At 60.9% G+C, this 16,317-nt stretch overlaps 1 protein-coding gene and 1 long non-coding RNA gene across 3 annotated transcripts; one reads left to right on the forward strand and one right to left on the reverse strand.

Annotated features, from left to right (window-relative positions):
* Positions 1 to 700: 700 nt before the first annotated feature.
* WDR81 (WD repeat domain 81) lies at positions 701 to 12,745 on the reverse strand. The gene is made up of 11 exons (XM_079324816.1): positions 12,393 to 12,745; positions 8,071 to 11,622; positions 7,773 to 7,880; positions 7,478 to 7,668; positions 5,519 to 5,709; positions 5,186 to 5,351; positions 4,892 to 5,057; positions 3,907 to 4,596; positions 3,606 to 3,751; positions 3,257 to 3,436; positions 701 to 2,382 (listed from the first exon to the last, which is right to left on the reverse strand). Exons 2-11 carry the CDS (start codon positions 11,612 to 11,614, stop codon positions 2,056 to 2,058), a joined length of 5,709 nt encoding a protein of 1,902 aa, XP_079180942.1. The 5' UTR covers positions 11,615 to 11,622; positions 12,393 to 12,745; the 3' UTR covers positions 701 to 2,055.
* Positions 12,746 to 12,790: 45 nt separating this feature from the next.
* On the forward strand, positions 12,791 to 16,201 carry LOC306811290. Of its 2 annotated transcripts, none has more exons than XR_013776643.1 (3): positions 12,791 to 14,056; positions 15,390 to 15,517; positions 15,812 to 16,201. It is a non-coding gene; the product is annotated as an uncharacterized lncRNA (long non-coding RNA). The 2 variants fall into 2 exon arrangements; XR_013776644.1 differs by having other exon boundaries at positions 12,805 to 14,056; positions 15,390 to 15,443.
* Positions 16,202 to 16,317: the final 116 nt, after the last annotated feature.

Below are 16,317 nucleotides of genomic sequence, written 5' to 3' on the forward strand. Positions count from 1 at the left end.
ATAAACTTCAGTGAAAACACAGGACTCAGTGTTTATTGCCACAGGGCTCTCTGGTTTAGGAATTTTCTTTGCTGAAGCCCCCAGCTCTTCCCTCCTGGAGTCCCAGCTGCTGCTGCAGCAGGGGGCAGGTACCCAGGGCCCCTGGCTGCACACAGCAGGCTCTGGTGGCCAGGCTGGGCTGAACCAAGAGCAGCTGGTCCCTCCCCTGGGGCACAGCATGCTCCAGAGCTCTCCCAGGGCAGCTGGTCCCAGTGTCCAGGGCATGTACACACTGCTGGGGCAAGTCTTGGGGATGGCAGAACTCCAGCACACCTGCCCTGGGTGGATTTGTGCCAGAAGCAGAAGTGATGGTGATCCTTCCTGCCTCAGCCTATGTCCTCAGTGGGAGAGGAGTCATTGAGCACCAACAGCATCTTCTACTCATCCATTCTTTCCAGGAACTCTTGGTTCTCAAACTCACTTCAGACAGTGGGTGACAAATCTGAGCTCTGCAACCACATTTGGGATGTGCTGCTGCAACACAGGGAGCTACTTCCCCTTGCAAAGCAAATCCTGTGTAGCAGAGTCCCATCCTACATCCAGGGCTCCCCCAGAACACAAGAGGAGCCTGAAGGAAGAGGTGTCACTTGGGTGAGCAGGAGAGCTGCAGCCAGCACACCCAGCCCCTCCAGCACAGAGCTTCCACACACACATCCAGCTCTGCAGCTCTTTCAAAGAGTTTATTAGAAGTAAATATTTACATCTATTGCAAATGGTTAATAGGCAACACGGGACTGAGAGCTCCCCTTGGGTAGGGAAGGACAGCACTGGCCAACCACTCACCTCCCCAGCTGCAGGATGGAAGCCCTTTCCCCACCCAGGACAACCCACAGCTGGCTCCTCCTCTGCCCAAGGTAAGAGCTTCCTGCTCCCTGATACTGGCTCTGGCTAGACTGAAGGATGGGTGGGAAAAGGGCTGCAATAGAAGGGAAGAGACTGCTCCTACTGGTGGGGCAAAGAGCACTCTCTGTGCCTTTGGGGTGGGAATAGACAGTGCTGTCCCAAAGGAAAGGTCAAAGAGAGACCATGCTGGATTCTTGCCTCCTGCTTCTCACCCCACAAGGGCAGGAGGGCACAAAACTGAGCACCTTTTTACTGTCCTGTCTTCCCCAGGAGCCTGAGCAGCACGAAGGAGAGGATTAGAAGGATTTATTGAGGATCACTGCCAGTATAGCACACATGGCATTCCTCACCCCTTACATCATCATGGGATGCTGGGGCAGAAACCAACAACAGCCCTACCCCACTGCTCCAGAAGCCAAAATTCCCATGGAAGCATCTAGTTCTGGCCTCCTTAGAATCACATTTCCACCCCAATCTGCCCCTGTGCAGCAGCCCATTCCTACAGAACTGGCAGAGCAGATGGGGTTTGTGCCTTGGCTGGCTTCCATTCCAGTCTTTGCCCTGGAACCAGCATGGCAGCAGAAGGGCTCTGGTGAACCTTCTCCTCCTCCCATGCAGGCTTCAACTCAGCTGGCAGAACCTAAAGTTCACAGAGCACCTCCTCTGGGCTTTGAGCAGAGGCCAGAGGAGGAGGGGATGCAGCTCCAAAGGCAGCAGCTCCCAGGCCCAGCTCCTGCCATCCCAGTGGGGCTGTTCAGGAGTTCAGGAGAGGAAGGGGAAGTGCAGGTGGCAGTAGCTAAAGGGTTGTGATTTGTCAAGGGGCACCTCCCACCCCTTAACTGAAGGGGGGAGGGTACCTGTGGTCCCTGTGGTGTGGAGGGCAGCTCACAGTCCCCTGGGGATCAGGCACACACGGTAAGGAAAGCTCCAGGCCTCTCTGCAGGGGTGACAGTGACCTACAACGCCCAATATCTCTCCCAGCAGCAGTGGAGGTTTCTCAGTTATGGCTTTTTTCTTTTTCAAGATACAGAAAGAGGTTAGAGACGTAACAAGGACACGTGCCCCTGCATCCTCTGCTCAGGAACATCTGACTGCCTCCTCCAAAAGCCACACTGCTGGCTTCCAGCTCCAGCACAGCCTGTGGGACAGGCACAGGCTGCCAGGCTGGGCTCACTACGCCAGGAGCCGGATGATGCCGTTGTCCGAGCCCAGCAGGAGGTGGCACTTTGTGGGCAGCACTGCCAGGCTGGTCAGGGTACCCCGAAAGTTCTCTGAGCTCAGCTTGGTGGTGCTGGTGGGCAGGGCTGAGGACTCCAGCATGGAGTAGACCCCAATCTTGTTGGCCACAGTGCCAGTGACCACCTCGTTACCGTAGAGGTCGAAGGCATGGATGGGCTCGGAGGCAGATTTGTAGTGGTGCAAAGGTTTCTGCTCCAGCTCCTTCCAGACAGTCAGGGAATGATCTGAAGAGGAGCTGATCAGCACGTTGCCCTCTGCAGCCTGCAGGAGAGGTAAGGCCAGTGATCAGACATTTTGTAAAATCTCACAATCTGGTGCTGCACATGAGAGCAGCAGGTGGCTGCCAGGGATCCAGTGGTCACAGTGCAATCCCTCAGGACAGTCCGAGCCACTTCCAAGCAGCTGATGGTGCTGAGCATGATAGCAAGGCCTTGGGTGGACACTGCAAGCTAAAGGATGCTCTGGTAGCAATCTTGTCCAAGAGATGGGCTGGGCCTCTTCTCAACAACACCCTGACACCCAACACAACTCATTCCTGATCTGTTACCAGTGCAGTGAGCACAGGGATTACCATGCAGTCTCCCTCCCCACTAAATCACCTGCCAAACTATTTTCCTTCTCAGTAGAAGGAATTGGAAGGCTCTCTCAGTTGAAAATACTGCTGAGGGTAGGAGAAGCCTGGAGCTTGTTATTAGCAGAGCTAGTGAGAGGGTAAACAACCCACACTGCTGAACTTTGTTTAACCCACGTTTGGGTCGAGGACACTGGAGACCCTGCACTGCTCCCTGGGGTGGGTAAATATGGACAAGAGTTACTCATTAGAACAACACTCTCCCAGGGAAACTGAGAGCCCCGTGGAGAAAGCAGCACATTTACTCCTTCACAGGAGCCATGACTCCTCCCTGCCCCTGCTGCAGACCTGCCTGGCAGGGATTGAAACCCAGGAGGGCTGAACTCTGGCAGTACAAGCTGGACCAAGAACAGCTGGCAGCAGCACAAACCATGGGGCAGGAGAGCTTGGGCAGCCTCTTAGGGACACTGCAAGGATGGAGCTCACCAGCCCTGAAGGAAGGATGCTCCACACAGCCTCAGAGCATCACCGAGGCCCCTCCCTGACCCCAGCTGAGCCTCTCACCTTGATCTGCAGGATGTCTCCCTCATGGGCAGGCCAGCCCCGCATGATGAGCCCCGTCCTGGTGTCCAGCAGCACAATGAAGCCCGAGGAGAAGCCGGCCATGAGGCTGCGGCCGCTGGGGCTCACGGCCAGGCAGCGGATCAGCCCTGCGCTCACGCCACTGGCCAGGCGGAACTCGTGCTGCAAGACACACACTCCAGCTGGGCCAGGAAGATCAGGGCAGCTGCCATTTAAGGGACAAGCTGCTTTCCATGGAGCCATCACAGGGATTTGGGCTTTTAGCCAGCTGTGATCCCATCATCAAGCACAGGGCTGCAGGAAGGTGACCCACAGGGCACCACATCCCTACCTGTAGTCCCGGCTTCCTGTGGTCGATGAACCTCAGCACAGAGTCTGCACTGGCCACAGAGATGCTGTGATAGGGAGGTGGCATGGTGGTCACAGCTGTGATGGGGACTTTGCTGTCCAACTCATCAAAAGTCCGCAGAAGTTTGCCTGTGAAAAGGTGGCAGATATTATGGCGGGACGAGCCACACAGCAAATCTCCAGTTCTGTGCTGGTTTTTAACAGGAGCCATCCGAACTCAGCACAACCCCTGCCTGTAAGCGCTGCACCAGTTGACTCCAGCTCCTCACCCTTTCCCTTCTTACCCGTGAACTGGTCCCAGATGTGCACGGTGCCATCACAGCTCACCACGTGCTGCGGTGCCTCCAGCTGGCTCACGTAGAACACGGACTTCTTGTGCTGGGCGTAGGTGAAGCGCGGGGGCACCTCGCTGGTGCCGTCCCCGCGGTTGTACAGCGGCCAGAGCCGCACCGTCTTGTCCTTGCTGCCGCTCAGGAAGAAATCCTCGCTGCCCAGCGGCGCCACGCACTTGATGGCCCCGCAGTGCCCCGAGAAACTCTGCAGCTTGATCTGGTGGAAGTGGAAGCGGGGGTCGTGCTGGCTCACCCCGATCTCGTACTGCCAGTAGGCCAGCCAGTTCCCACACAGCATGTGGGAGCTGCGGGGCAGCTCCTGCTTCAGGGCGCTGTCCTCGCTGCAGGAGCTGGCAGAGAATCCATCGGTGCCAGCACTGAGGTGGAGCAAGCCCAGACCCTCCCGCTGCGTGTCCACGGGCACCTGGATGCGGTTCCCCACCAGGACACTGCCAAAAGTGCCCGAGTGAGTGTCCTCCTGGGGGCTGGAGAAGGGCTCTGCCCCTCGAGGGTCTTGGTCTGAGCTCGGTGTTTGTTCCAGGCCAACGACCTGCAGGTTCTGGGGGTTCACACTCTCCAGGTGGAGGCTGGCCAGCTTCTCAACCAGAGAGTGGTTGGGCACAACCGTCCGGATAACGTCACCTGAGGGGACAGAGACACTGTGGCTGCAAGGGAAGCAGTGTCCTCCCCATCATCAGCATCCCCCTCAATACACAGGCAGGTGAACACAGATCCCCCAGGTCAGCTACATCCACTCCCAGCTGAAGCAGCCTAAAGCCCAGTGGGCCCCCAACCCAAGAATCAGCCCAAGGCATGCTGTAGAAGCTTTCCCCCAGCAGCCCTGTGAGCTGTGATTGCCCTGCAGCTCAGGCTCAGCACGCATGCCCAGAGCACAGAGCTCCCTCACAGACCCCTGGAGCTGGTGGCCAAGGCATACCCAACAGGCAGGAGAAAGGGATGTAGGTGATGTAGGCCATCTCTGGGTTGAACACTTTCTGTAACTCCACCAGCACAGATGGATCCACAGACAGCAGCTTCCCATCTGAAAGGGGCACCTCCATCACTGGCACCTCACAGCTGCTCAGTGACTCTGCTGTCAACCCCTGGACAACAGAAACAAGGTCAGATAAACCCCAAGATCAGATATTCTTTACACACAAATACAGCCAGGTATGCCCACCACATTGCCACATCTGGGGAAGTGCAGGGGGACCTCTCCCACACCACTGACCTGGTCCTGCAGCTCCTGCAGCAGTGAGAATGCCCCAAAGAAGTTTCTCACTGTGTCACTCAGGTGCTGCTGCACCATCTCCTGCCCGATCCGCAGGCAGATCAAGGCAATGAGGCTGATTGTCTTCACACACAGGACAACACGGGCCTGGGCTCCACTGGGGAAACTGAAGAGGACATCCATGAGCAGCCTGCCCTCCACATATCCCTTTTTTCCATCCTCTGCCTCTTCTGTGTTATCAGTGCAAGAAGATGCTCATCAGAGCAGAAACACCCCCCAGCCTCCACAGAACCATTCCCCAATCCCTGATTTTGTGCCAATCCTGCAGCTTACCCAACAGCTGGTGAAGTGAGGAAGCCCAGCACTGGCAGCAGCACCTCCTGACTGATCTTGGGGAGGATGTCCATCAGTGTGGTGTCAGACAGACACACCACAATCTTCTGTGTCAGTGTCACAGCAGCCAGGAGCCCGGCCTCCTTCCGACTGTTCAGCCGGACACCGCCGGAGCCACCGCCGGGTGCAACCTGTGGAAGGGACTCAGTGCCAGGGCCACAGCCTGTGGAAGGGACTCCCTCAGTGCCAGGGTCCCCAGCAGGACACAGCAAAGGTGACCCCAAGGTCACCTGAGCCCAGCCTCAAACCCAGCAAGCACTGCTGGTCACAGCTCCTGGAAAAGGAACCCGAGTCTCAACAGCAAAATGTGCCTGGCACTCAAGGGATGAGTCCAAAAATTGACAGGCACCTATCAGCACAAGGGATCAGCCTGGAGAAAATGAGGAATGACATCCCTAAACTCACAGACTTCCTCTGCAGAGTACAACATCCCCACAAGTGGGAAGTTCAATAGCAACACCAACAACCCCACACTGGCCAAAACCACCCTGGACACCCCAGAACATCATTTGCCAGCACAGAGAGAGGGGAAACTTTTACATACATACAATTTAAAAGCAAAAATCATTGTCTTCATCCCACAGTCTGCAGAGGAACAATCCTTGCATGAAATATCCAAGCACAAATTATGGGCAAACCTGCTGCTGACTTCTAAAAAACCAGCTGCTAAACAATTTCATGAGGCAGAACTGCACATCCTTTTTCTGCTGACAATGTACTGCTGCTGTTATGGCAGTGCCAAAGAGTTAATAACATCAGCAGCAACACTAAAATATTTCTTTCTAGATTGTCCTATTTCCTAACTCCTAGACAAATCAAACACCCAAGAAAAGAGAGCCAGTAACAAAACCCACAGACAATTCCCAGTTCCTGCTATATTTCTTGTACACCTGCCATCTTCCAGCTCATCACAGAGGCTCTTCCTCTCACAAAATAGCCACCCTGCCAAATCCTGCAAGAAGGATTGACTTTATCCCATTTGTGACCTGCAAGTTCCATGGCTCCAGTATCAGGTTGCCAAATGCTGTTTCACAGGGGTATTAATCCCCTCTGTGCCCCCAAGCAATGAGCTTAGCAAAGCAAAGCAGAACAGCTGGAGCTATGATTGCAACTGGGTGGAGAATGATTTTTGCTGAAAAATGGGATTTTTTCCCCTGAAAAATATCCCCTTCAACACTGGAAAAACTGACAATGCCTTTTTGTTTTCTTTAAATGAACAGCTGTGGCCTCTTTTCCTCTATGTTTAAATTATCAGAAAGCTACTGAAGTTTTCCATTTAAACGAGAATCCATAACCAAAGTGTTTACAACCACTAAAAAGGGAGCAGTATGAAAAATAAGCCTGTTTAAAACATTCAAAACCTTTTTCTTTTTAATGAAAAATTAAGTTTTTCAACCAGCTGCATTATACATTTACTTCTTGCTATGAACTACAAGCTGAGAAGTTGGTGAGCCTTGCCAGTGTTTTTTATTCAGTTGAAAACCCGTTGGTCTTCACCCCTATCTACCCACACAGACCTCTGTGAACACTCACTCCAGCAATCTCACAGCAGCACAAGCTGCTCCTCCTGCCTGTTATCACAATCCCACCCTTGTGCCAGCTCTGTTTGGGCACAGAAAAGCAGAAGAAATGCTTTTTCTCTGCTTTCCCAAGGTCTGGCAGGGAAAGAGGGGTATGGACATGGCTCTGTGTGTTGCTGGGAGCAGTCTGGAGCCTGTGGCAGGAGGTAAAAGTGCCTCTCCTGCCCTTTTCAGCCAACACTGGCCCAGACAGAGCCCAGCCAAACTCAGTTTTTATACAAGAGGCTCCTGGTGAGGCTGGACTATTTTTTTTCCATCCTCCCTTTGTGCCTGGACACAGCTCTCGCTCCAACAGAGTGGAGAAAAAGGCAATACTGACCAGGTAGCTGATGTAGGGCAGGTACTGGTAGGTGAGGACAGGCTCTCCATACAAATATGCCACATGCACGAGGCAGGCCAGCACTGGCCTGGACACCTGATCTCCCAGCACCGGCCGCTTCTGGTAGATATTTCCTGCGCTCAGGGGACTGTTCTCATCACTGCTGGGTACAAACTGCTGCCTGGTCGGGCCTGCCCAGGGAACAACACATGTGAGCTGAAGCAGCAGCCACACCCAAGCCTGCAGCAGACAGACTGGGGGCACAGCCCACCCTGGGAGCCAGGGGAGGTGTTACCGATGTAGCAGGAGGTGAGCAGCCGGAGCAGGTTCCTGGCGATGAAACGGGATGTGACGGTCGGGCCCAGCTTGGCTGAGAGCCACCTCACCATCTTACAGGCTGTGTCTGCAAAATAACAGCAGTCACAAGGACAGCACCCTGCATGGCACAGATTAGCTACCAGCCCCTGCTGCCCCACCCTTGACTCTCAGAGCCACGGGCAGTTCTGGCCTCTTACCCTGTTTCATCACTGTCCCCAAGCTGGGATCACAAACACCCCCAAATCTGGGCCCGCTTCTCCCCTGCAGGGTCTTACCCAGCAGTATGGTCTGCTCTTTGTCATCAGAGTGATCTGGCAGCTCCTCTCCCTCCCCATCCTCTGGCTCGCTGCTGTCATCAGCCAGGGTGACATCCACCGAGGCCCCAGCAGCATCCACGACCACCGTCAGCTCCGCGTCGACCGCCGCGTCCTCGTGCTCCTCTTCCTCGTGCTCCTCTTCCTCCTCCTCTGACTCCTCGCTCTGCTTCAGGTCCTGGCTGCTGTCCATGGACTTCAAGCTGCTTTTGTCCTTCTGGGAGTCCCCATCTGCAGGTCTGTCCTCTCCCAGGGACACCTCGCTGGCGCTGCTCTTGTCACTCAGCCGGCCGAGGCTGAGCGATTCCTGCTCCTGGGGCTGCAGGGATTCCCCGACGTAGAGCCCACTCTGGAAATCCTCACCCTCAGGCAGGTAGGCCTGGTCGTGGAAGCTGACCCCAGAGGTGTAGTCCAGGAGGTCGAGTGCAGCAGAGCTGTGCTCCACATCCATCTTGATCTCCTCCCCAAACACACAGGACACCGGGCTCTCCCCTCCGCTCTCATCGTCCTCGGCGGTGCCCAGGAAGGATTTGCTCTCCTCCCGTGAGCTCTCGATGCCCACGAGGATCTGCAGGATGTGGGGCAGCAGGTTCAGGAGGAAGGGCTGCAGCCCCAGGCGCACGATCAGCTGGGCCACAAAGCAGTCTGTGTACAGGTAGAACCTGCCGTGGCGGGAGCAGGGCGTCTCGTAGGCTCCGATCAGGGGCTTCAGCAGGTATTTATTGGCATTCTTGGGCCCGAGGGATTTAGCTATGGGCTCAAAGAGGTACCACGCTGCGTAGACAGCGGTGTTCTCCTCGGACATCAGAGATAATATGAAAGGCAGAAGAATCTCCAGGCCCTCAGGAGTGATTTCAGAAAGGATCCCCTCCAGCTGCTGCCACAGCTGGAAAACAAGCTCCCGACCTTGCCCTTCATCCTCGATCTTCTTTGCCTGGTAGGTGAAAATGAACTTGTGCAGAGCTGGGAAATATGTGGGGAAGGGGACAATGGAGCTGAAGGGGCTGAGGAGCTGTGTGGGACAGGGTGGGGGCAGGCCCTGGGAGATGGGTTTGTATTCAAACAACTGCACTGCGCCCTTGCCCGGCCCGCTCTTCAGCAGCTTCTCCACGGGCACGCTCAGCTGCAGCAGGACGTGCAGCACGTGCTGCAGCGGGGCCGGGATCTCCTTGGGGTGGTAACGGCAGAGGTTCCTCACCATCAGGAACCGCTCCCACAGCGACGCGTCGGGCTTCGAAGGACGAAGCCTCGGTGCAAATATAATCTCAGCCACCAGGATGCCCAGAGCCTGCATGTCCCTCTGGAAGAGGTCTGAGAGACTCAAGGGTGGCTCTTCCCACGGCTGCTCCACCAGCTGCATCTCGCTGCTTAAGCCTTTAACCAAGAAATTGTCCAGTTTCTCCAGTTCCTCCAGGGCCTGGAGCGGATTGAAGCCCTCGGGGAGTGTGATCTTCATGTCCAGCTGATCCACAGCCCCTGCCTTGCTCCGACGGAGCGGTCGGGCCCCCGAGGATTTGCTGTCGGTGCCGTAAGCAGGGAGGGTGGAGGGCTGTGCTGGAGGCACAGTGGCACAGGGCTGCTCAGGAGCTCTCCCAGGAGCAGAAATGGAATCCAGGGCTTCCGTGCCTTGCTCCAAATCATCCTCACCAGCGATGGGTTTCTCCCCAGACCAGGTGGTTTCACTGGGAGTAGCCTCCAGCACCAGCCCGTTGACTGCATCTGTCACCTGGCCTTGGATGTCCTCCAAAACCACAGTCTCCCGGATGTTCTGGAGCAGGGGCCGGGCAATGGCTGGAGCTTCAGCAGGAGTGTAGGCAGGTCCCACCATGCGCCTGGGATGGGGCTGGTCGAAGAGCTGCACCACCCCGTAGGTCGTCAGGTGCGTGTGGTTGTCAACCAAGTGGAGGCAGACGTTCTTCTCCTTGACTGCATCCTTCCCCAGCAGCTTGTAGCCAAAGGTGAGGTCGATCCAGTGGTGCAGGTCCTGGGAGACCTCACGGCTCTCCAGCAGCATGCGGTGAACTTGGATGAACTCCTCGTAGGAGCTGCACCACGAGGGCACGTCCAGGTCGGGCATGTCGGGGTGGATGGAGCGGAAGATGGAGGGGTCAGTGTAAAACTCGGGGATGCACTCATCCGGCGTCCAGCTCTGCATGCGCTCCATGCTGGCTGGGTACTCGTTGGGCTCCCACTGGGACCTCACGTGGCAGCACAGCACTGCCTTGGGTGTCCTGCGGGCCGTGTACACGTAGTAGGTGATGTCTGAGAGCACGTCTGAGATGTGATGGGGGACGTGGAGCTGCTCCCCACTCGACCCCCCCGCAACAAACGCCTGCTTGGTCATCTCGTAGGTGAAGTCCAGCTGCTTGTCCCCCTTGTTGAGGCGGAACTTGGATTTCCTTAGGTCCCTGAACTTGCCGTTTTTGGTGGTGAAGTCCACCACCCATGGAAGAACTGGGTGGTAATTGGGGTCTCCCATTCTCCTCCCAGCCAAGCTGTTCAGACGCATCAGGTAGTCAAAGTTGCTGACCTGCCCATGCACCCACTGCAACACCAGGTCTCGGAGGTCCTTCTGGCAGGCACTGCATGTCACCTCCTGCCTTTGCACACAGCTTTGCTTGCTCTCTTGTTCCAGACCACCCTCCAGATTCTCCTCCTCCTCCTCCCCTGGTCCCTCGTACCCTCTGAAGTTCACACGCAGCTGGCTGCACAGCTTCTCATCCACAGCCACATCCCGAAGGGAGAAATCTCCACAAGCCAGACCCACCTGGTGACAAGCCTTCATGGCCTGCAGCACGTGGAAGAGGAGGAAGAGGATTTTGGCGTGGCTGTTGGTGAGCTTGGCCGGGCTGAAGGTCACAATGTCGTGCAGGCAGTACTGCACATAGGGATAGACGATGTACAGCATGTCGGCCGACTCCAGCAGCGCCTCAGCCTGCAGCACGTTGGGGCACGAGGGCACCCCTTTGGCCACGCTCTCCTTGGCAGGGGAGGTGCCAGGCACGTTCCTGCCCACCTGCAGGACGGGGCAGCCGTAGGCTCTGTGCAGGGCAGCCCTGAGCGCGTCCAGCGCCGGCACCGTGGGCGGCGCGTCCGGGCGCCGGTAGGGCCGGGCGTACAGCCGGTGAGCCCGGCCCCACAGGTTGTGGTAGTTCTGGGTGGCCACGCTCTGCATGAAGCCGTGCAGGGTGTCCCCGCTGCCGCCGCCGCGCTGCTCGGGGGGCTGTGCCCGCAGCGGGTAGCGCAGCCGGGCCTTCCGCAGCCCGTGGATCTCCACCCGTGTCCAGCCCGCCGGCAGCTTCTGCACCGAGTGCTGCAGGAACGTCCTGAGCTCCACCTCGCTCAGCCCCTCGGGCCGCGGGCAGGCTGCCGGCAGCACCCGGCGCTCCCGGAGGCTCTGCAGCCATTTCAGCGGCACCAAGGCGCTGACGTGCGTCCTCTCGGGGGCCAGCTGCCGGCGGTCGATGCTCAGGTCCTTCTCCACGCTCTGCAGGAAGCCTTCCATGCTGGATTCTGCCGGGAGAAAGGTGGCTCAGACAGGCTGTGAGCGAGCAGAGCAGTGCAGAACCACCCTGCCCTCCCCAGCGAGCCCCAAGTCTCACTTCCCCATTGGCACTAGGGGAAAAAAAAAAAGCTGGTTTGAGGAGCGTGGTCACTGTGCCTGTGTGTGGGGGGTGAGAAGGGACCAGCCCTGGCTGTGCAGCCAGGCAGGGTGACACGGTGGAGCTTCCACAACCTCTGGCAGGGGGACACGATGGGGATTTCCACATCCAAGTGCTGGGGGAAGGGACATGATAGAACCTCTGCAGGCCGAGGGTTGGAGGGGGGACACGCAATGGAACATCCACAGCCAGGGAGTGGGATGTGATGGCATCTCGTCAGCCCCAGGCTTGAGGGACACAGTGGGACATTCGCAGCCCCACGAACTCGAAAGGAACATGATGGGATGTGGAGGGGGACATCTGCAGCCCCAGGGTTGGTGGTGGGGACACAATGGCACCTCCGCAGGTGGACGGGGTACACGATGGGATCTCTGCAGGGGACACAAAGAAACCTCTGCAGTGCCAGGGCCCCGGAGAGGGGCACAGAGGATGCCCAGAGCAAGGCGCACGGACCCAGCACCGAGTCACGGCCCCGGCCGGTCAGGCGGCCCCGGCCCCTCAGGGCCCGCGCTACGGGCGGGGGGACGGCAGAGCCGGGCTGAGCCCCGCGGGCCCGAGGCCGCTCCGGGGAGCCCTCACCCCCCCGTGCGGTCCCTCAGCGCCCCGGCGGCCCCGCGTTACCTGGCGGCGGCGGCTCAGCCGCGGCGGGCGGCGGCGGGGGCGGCCCCGGCCATGTTGGTCAGGTGACGGCGGTCACATGCGGCCGCCGCGCCGCCATGTGCGCGGGGGGGCCGGGCCGCGCTGCCCGCCGGGCCCCGCGGGGCCGGGCCCGGGCTCCGTGCGGCGGCCGCGGGGCGGGGGGGCCGGGGCGGTGTGCGCGGGGCCGGGGCCGTGCATGGGCAGCGGCGGGGCGGGACGCGCCGGCGGGGCGGGACGTCACCGTGACGTCAGAGGCGCCCCGGGCTGTCAGCTGGAGCCGGGGGAGCCGCGCTGACGAGGCAGCCGGTCTTAAAGGGGTCCCCGCCCGCAGCGGGCGGACCCCACCGGCGGCAGGTGAGTGCCCGGGGGAGCCGGCGCGGGGCGGCGGGGCCAGTGCAGCCCCGCCACCCCGGGACCCTGCCGTCCTCTGCCCCGCGAGGCACCGCACGCTACGGGAGCTGTCTGGCCCCGGTGCTCGTAAACCGAGCCGGGTCCTCCCGCCGCCGCTCGGGCGGTGCCGGGCCTCCGGGACCGGCGGGTGCGGCGGTACCCACGGGGCACACGGTCACAACAGCCATGGGCGGCCCCTTTAAGGGTGCCGGGGGCTCCCGCCGGGCAGCGCCGCATGGCGCGGCGGCGCGTGGGAGTCACGTGGGTGGGACGTGGCGGCCGCCGATTGGCCCCGCGGCCCTGGCCCGCTGCAATCAGCTGTTACTGGGACGAAGGGCAGGAAACGGCCTTAAAGGGGCACCGCAGTTTCCCTTAAAGGGGCAGCGCTGGGAGTGTTGGCGGGGCAGTGGGTGAGCGCTTCTGGTCGGGCCGGGCCAGGCCGCCGCTGCCCTGCGCTCTGCCCCGCCGGCATCCGCGGCGGGCGCGGCCCCTTTAAAGAAGTTGTCCAGTCATCGCGCGGTGCTGCCAAGTCATCGGGGTCAGCCGAGTTCTCGCGGCCACGCCCCCCGCGCCTTGCCATTGGTGCCAGCGGCCAGTGCTCACTTGTGATTGGTCGAGGACTTAGAGCAACTTCTCGGAATCGGGGCCGTGTCACCAGCCCCAGCACAGGGAGGCACCGCCCGAGGGCGGGCGGGGGAGGCCGGGCCGTGCCCGCGGCAGCGCCACGCCCCGTCCGAGGCCCGCGGCAGGGTCGAGCCCTTTGGAGCCGCCCTGCCCCCGCCGCCCCTTCACCCGCTTGAAAATGCCAACTCACAGCACGCGGGGCACGCCGGGAGCGCCGCGCCGCACTACAACTCCCGGCGTGCCCCTCGGCGGGGTTCCCACGGCAACCGCCACCCGGCCGGGAGGGAGCCGAACTCTCCCCGGGCGGGGCGGGCGGGGCAGAGCGCTCGGCTCGCTTTCCCATTGGCTGAGCCGCTGGTCGCGCCGGGCCGCCATTGGCGGGAGCGGGCGGCAATCGCGGCGCTGGGGCGGGCGCGGCGCGCGCCGGCGGTGCCGGCCGGCGATTGGCTCGGGGGCGTGGCCGGGGGGCGTGGCCGGGGGGCGGCTGCGTCATGACTCCGCCAGCTGATCCGGGACGGAGCCGGCGCGCGGCGGGGGGAGGCGGCGGTACCGGCACCGGGCACGGCCGGGGCGGCACCGGCGGGGCGGCGGTGCCGGCGCGGGGCCGAGTCGGGCCCCGCCGAGCCGCGCAGGTGGGTCCGCCGGTTCCGCGCTGGGACGGGCGGTAAGGGTGGCGGAGCCCCGTAGGGCGCCCTCGGTGCTCCGGGGGTTAGGGGCCCCCGCCGTGCCCCGTTAGGGAAGGTCACCTTTCCCCGGGGCAGGGCGGCCATGGGGGTGCGGCGCGGCGCGTCCTTGGCCGGGCTCCGCGGCGTCGCCTGGGCCGGGCGGCCTCGCCCCCGGTGTCGGTGGGGCGGGGAAGGGGGGGCCGGGGCCGGGGCCCGTGCGCGGCTCCCGCGCCGGGGGGTCCCGGTGGGGCGGGCGGGGCTGCGGCCGCGGCCTCCCCGCCACGGGCGGTGGCCGCCCCGGGGGTGACCTTCACTCCGGGACCGGACTGGGCAGACTTTGACCCGCGGGCGCTCCCCGCCGTGGGCACGGAGCGGAGCATCCCAGGCAGCGGAGGGCCGGGAGGGCGGCGGGGTGTCCCGGGGGTCGTGGAGGGAGCGGCTTTGCCGTGGAGCGGCGGGGGGGGAGTGCTGCCTCCGTTAGGGGGGAGGAGGGAGTTGGTTTTACCGAGAGGAGAGACACTGGGGGAGGGGGGGTGACCCGGTTATACCGGGAGAGGGGTACCAGCTGGGGGCACAGCCTGTTTTATTAGCGGGGTGAGCTCCCACCGGGGCCCTTCCCAGAGCCGCTGGGGTCTGTCGGTGCTCAGAAGGGCTGGGTGGGAACCCTATTACCGGCACAGCCCCCCCGGTCGCCCCCCGGTGCTGGCGGGGCCCCCGGTGCCGGCGGGGCCGGTGGCTTCAGCGGCGGGTGCTGATTCACGGGCCGGCGGGGGTGGAGCAGGGCCGGGACCAGCTCGCTGGAATCCGGACCAGATGTACCCGGCACGCCAGGAATGCTCGGCATCCCCGCCGGGCCCCGCCGCCGCCGCTGCGCCCCGGCCGCCGGCCCCGCACCGAGCGCCCCGCAGCCCCCGCCGCAGCACCCACCGGCTCCGGCCTCCCCCGCTGCCCGCCCGGGCCTGCGGCCAGCCCGGCTCCCCGGTGCCTTTGGGGTGACGCTGGTGGGAGGATGCTGTGGTGACCCCCTCGGGGATTTCCCATGTTTCCTGTTGCCATCTGTCCCCCACCATGCCCGGTTTCCCGGGAGGTTCCCAAAACTTGATCTCCAGCAGGCAAAGCGCTGGGTGTTGTAGAAAAGGGATTTTTCCCGGGCCAAGGAGGAAGCACTGGGGTCCCACACCAGCGCTGGGGTTGGCGTTCTCACCCTCCAACAAAACCTTTCAGAAAGGGGCTGAGCTGCCCGAAATTCCCCTGCCGGTGTCTTGGCAGCAGCTGCCTGACAAAGTGTCTTTCCCGTCAGGAAGCAGCTGGCTCCCGTCCAGGTGGGACCTGCCAGCGCTGCTGGATGCCCGAGGTGAGCCCTGGGAACGCTGGAACCCCTACCTGCAGTGGCCTCCCTGCTGCAGCCACCCAGCCCTGCCCGAGCAGGTTGCCTTATCTCTTATTTTGCAGCAGAAATGGCCTTGGGTTTCCCTGCCTCTCGCTTGTGGTTTACAGCTTGCTGCAGGTGCTGGAGCTTGTTCACTACCTGCTTTAGGAGAGGGGAGGGATGGGGAGAGTTGGGGTTGAGGCTGTCTCTGGATTTCCTTCGATGGGGGATGTCCCTGGGGAGAGGACAGAGCGATAGATCAGTGTTGGGATGAGGGAGAGAAGCTGCTGTTGGTGACAGCTCAACTCGGCACAGTTCAATCCTGGCTCTGAAATGTGTGTTTCCTTTCCCAGGTAATGCTGTGCCACCCTGCTCCTGGCTAACCAGCACCAGTTCTTCAGTGGCAAGCTTTATGTCCTTCTCCAGTAGCTAAAGCTGCCAGTTGAAGAACTGTTGAATGTAGCCACTCTCTTCTCGTCACTGGGATCTTGGATGCCAGCCAGAGCCGTGCCCTGAGTGATGGGATGAGCCACTCCACAGCGTCCTGAGGATTGGAGGGATGAGGATGAGTCCAACCAGGATGAAGAAAGTCTTGAAGGCTCCAGACAGAGCCTTGGCTGGAGGATTGCCAGGCAGCTGTGCCAGCAGGGCTGTCAGACTGTGTCCCCCCCTTAGTGGGGTGGCACTGAGCTGGGAGGTCACTAGAGGAGACTGAGAGAAGCATTAAACGTTGTTTTGCTCAACTGCTCAGTTTTAGGAAGTTTGTTACCTGTGGGTTGCCTGGATCAGGTGGGAAGATGGTGGGAGCTGCATACCCTGGGGTGGCCACAGCACCAGAGCTGTGCCCCCAGCTGATGCC

Source organism: Erithacus rubecula, assembly GCF_903797595.1.
Source record: "Erithacus rubecula genome assembly, chromosome: 22".
NCBI classification, from domain to species: domain Eukaryota; kingdom Metazoa; phylum Chordata; class Aves; order Passeriformes; family Muscicapidae; genus Erithacus; species Erithacus rubecula.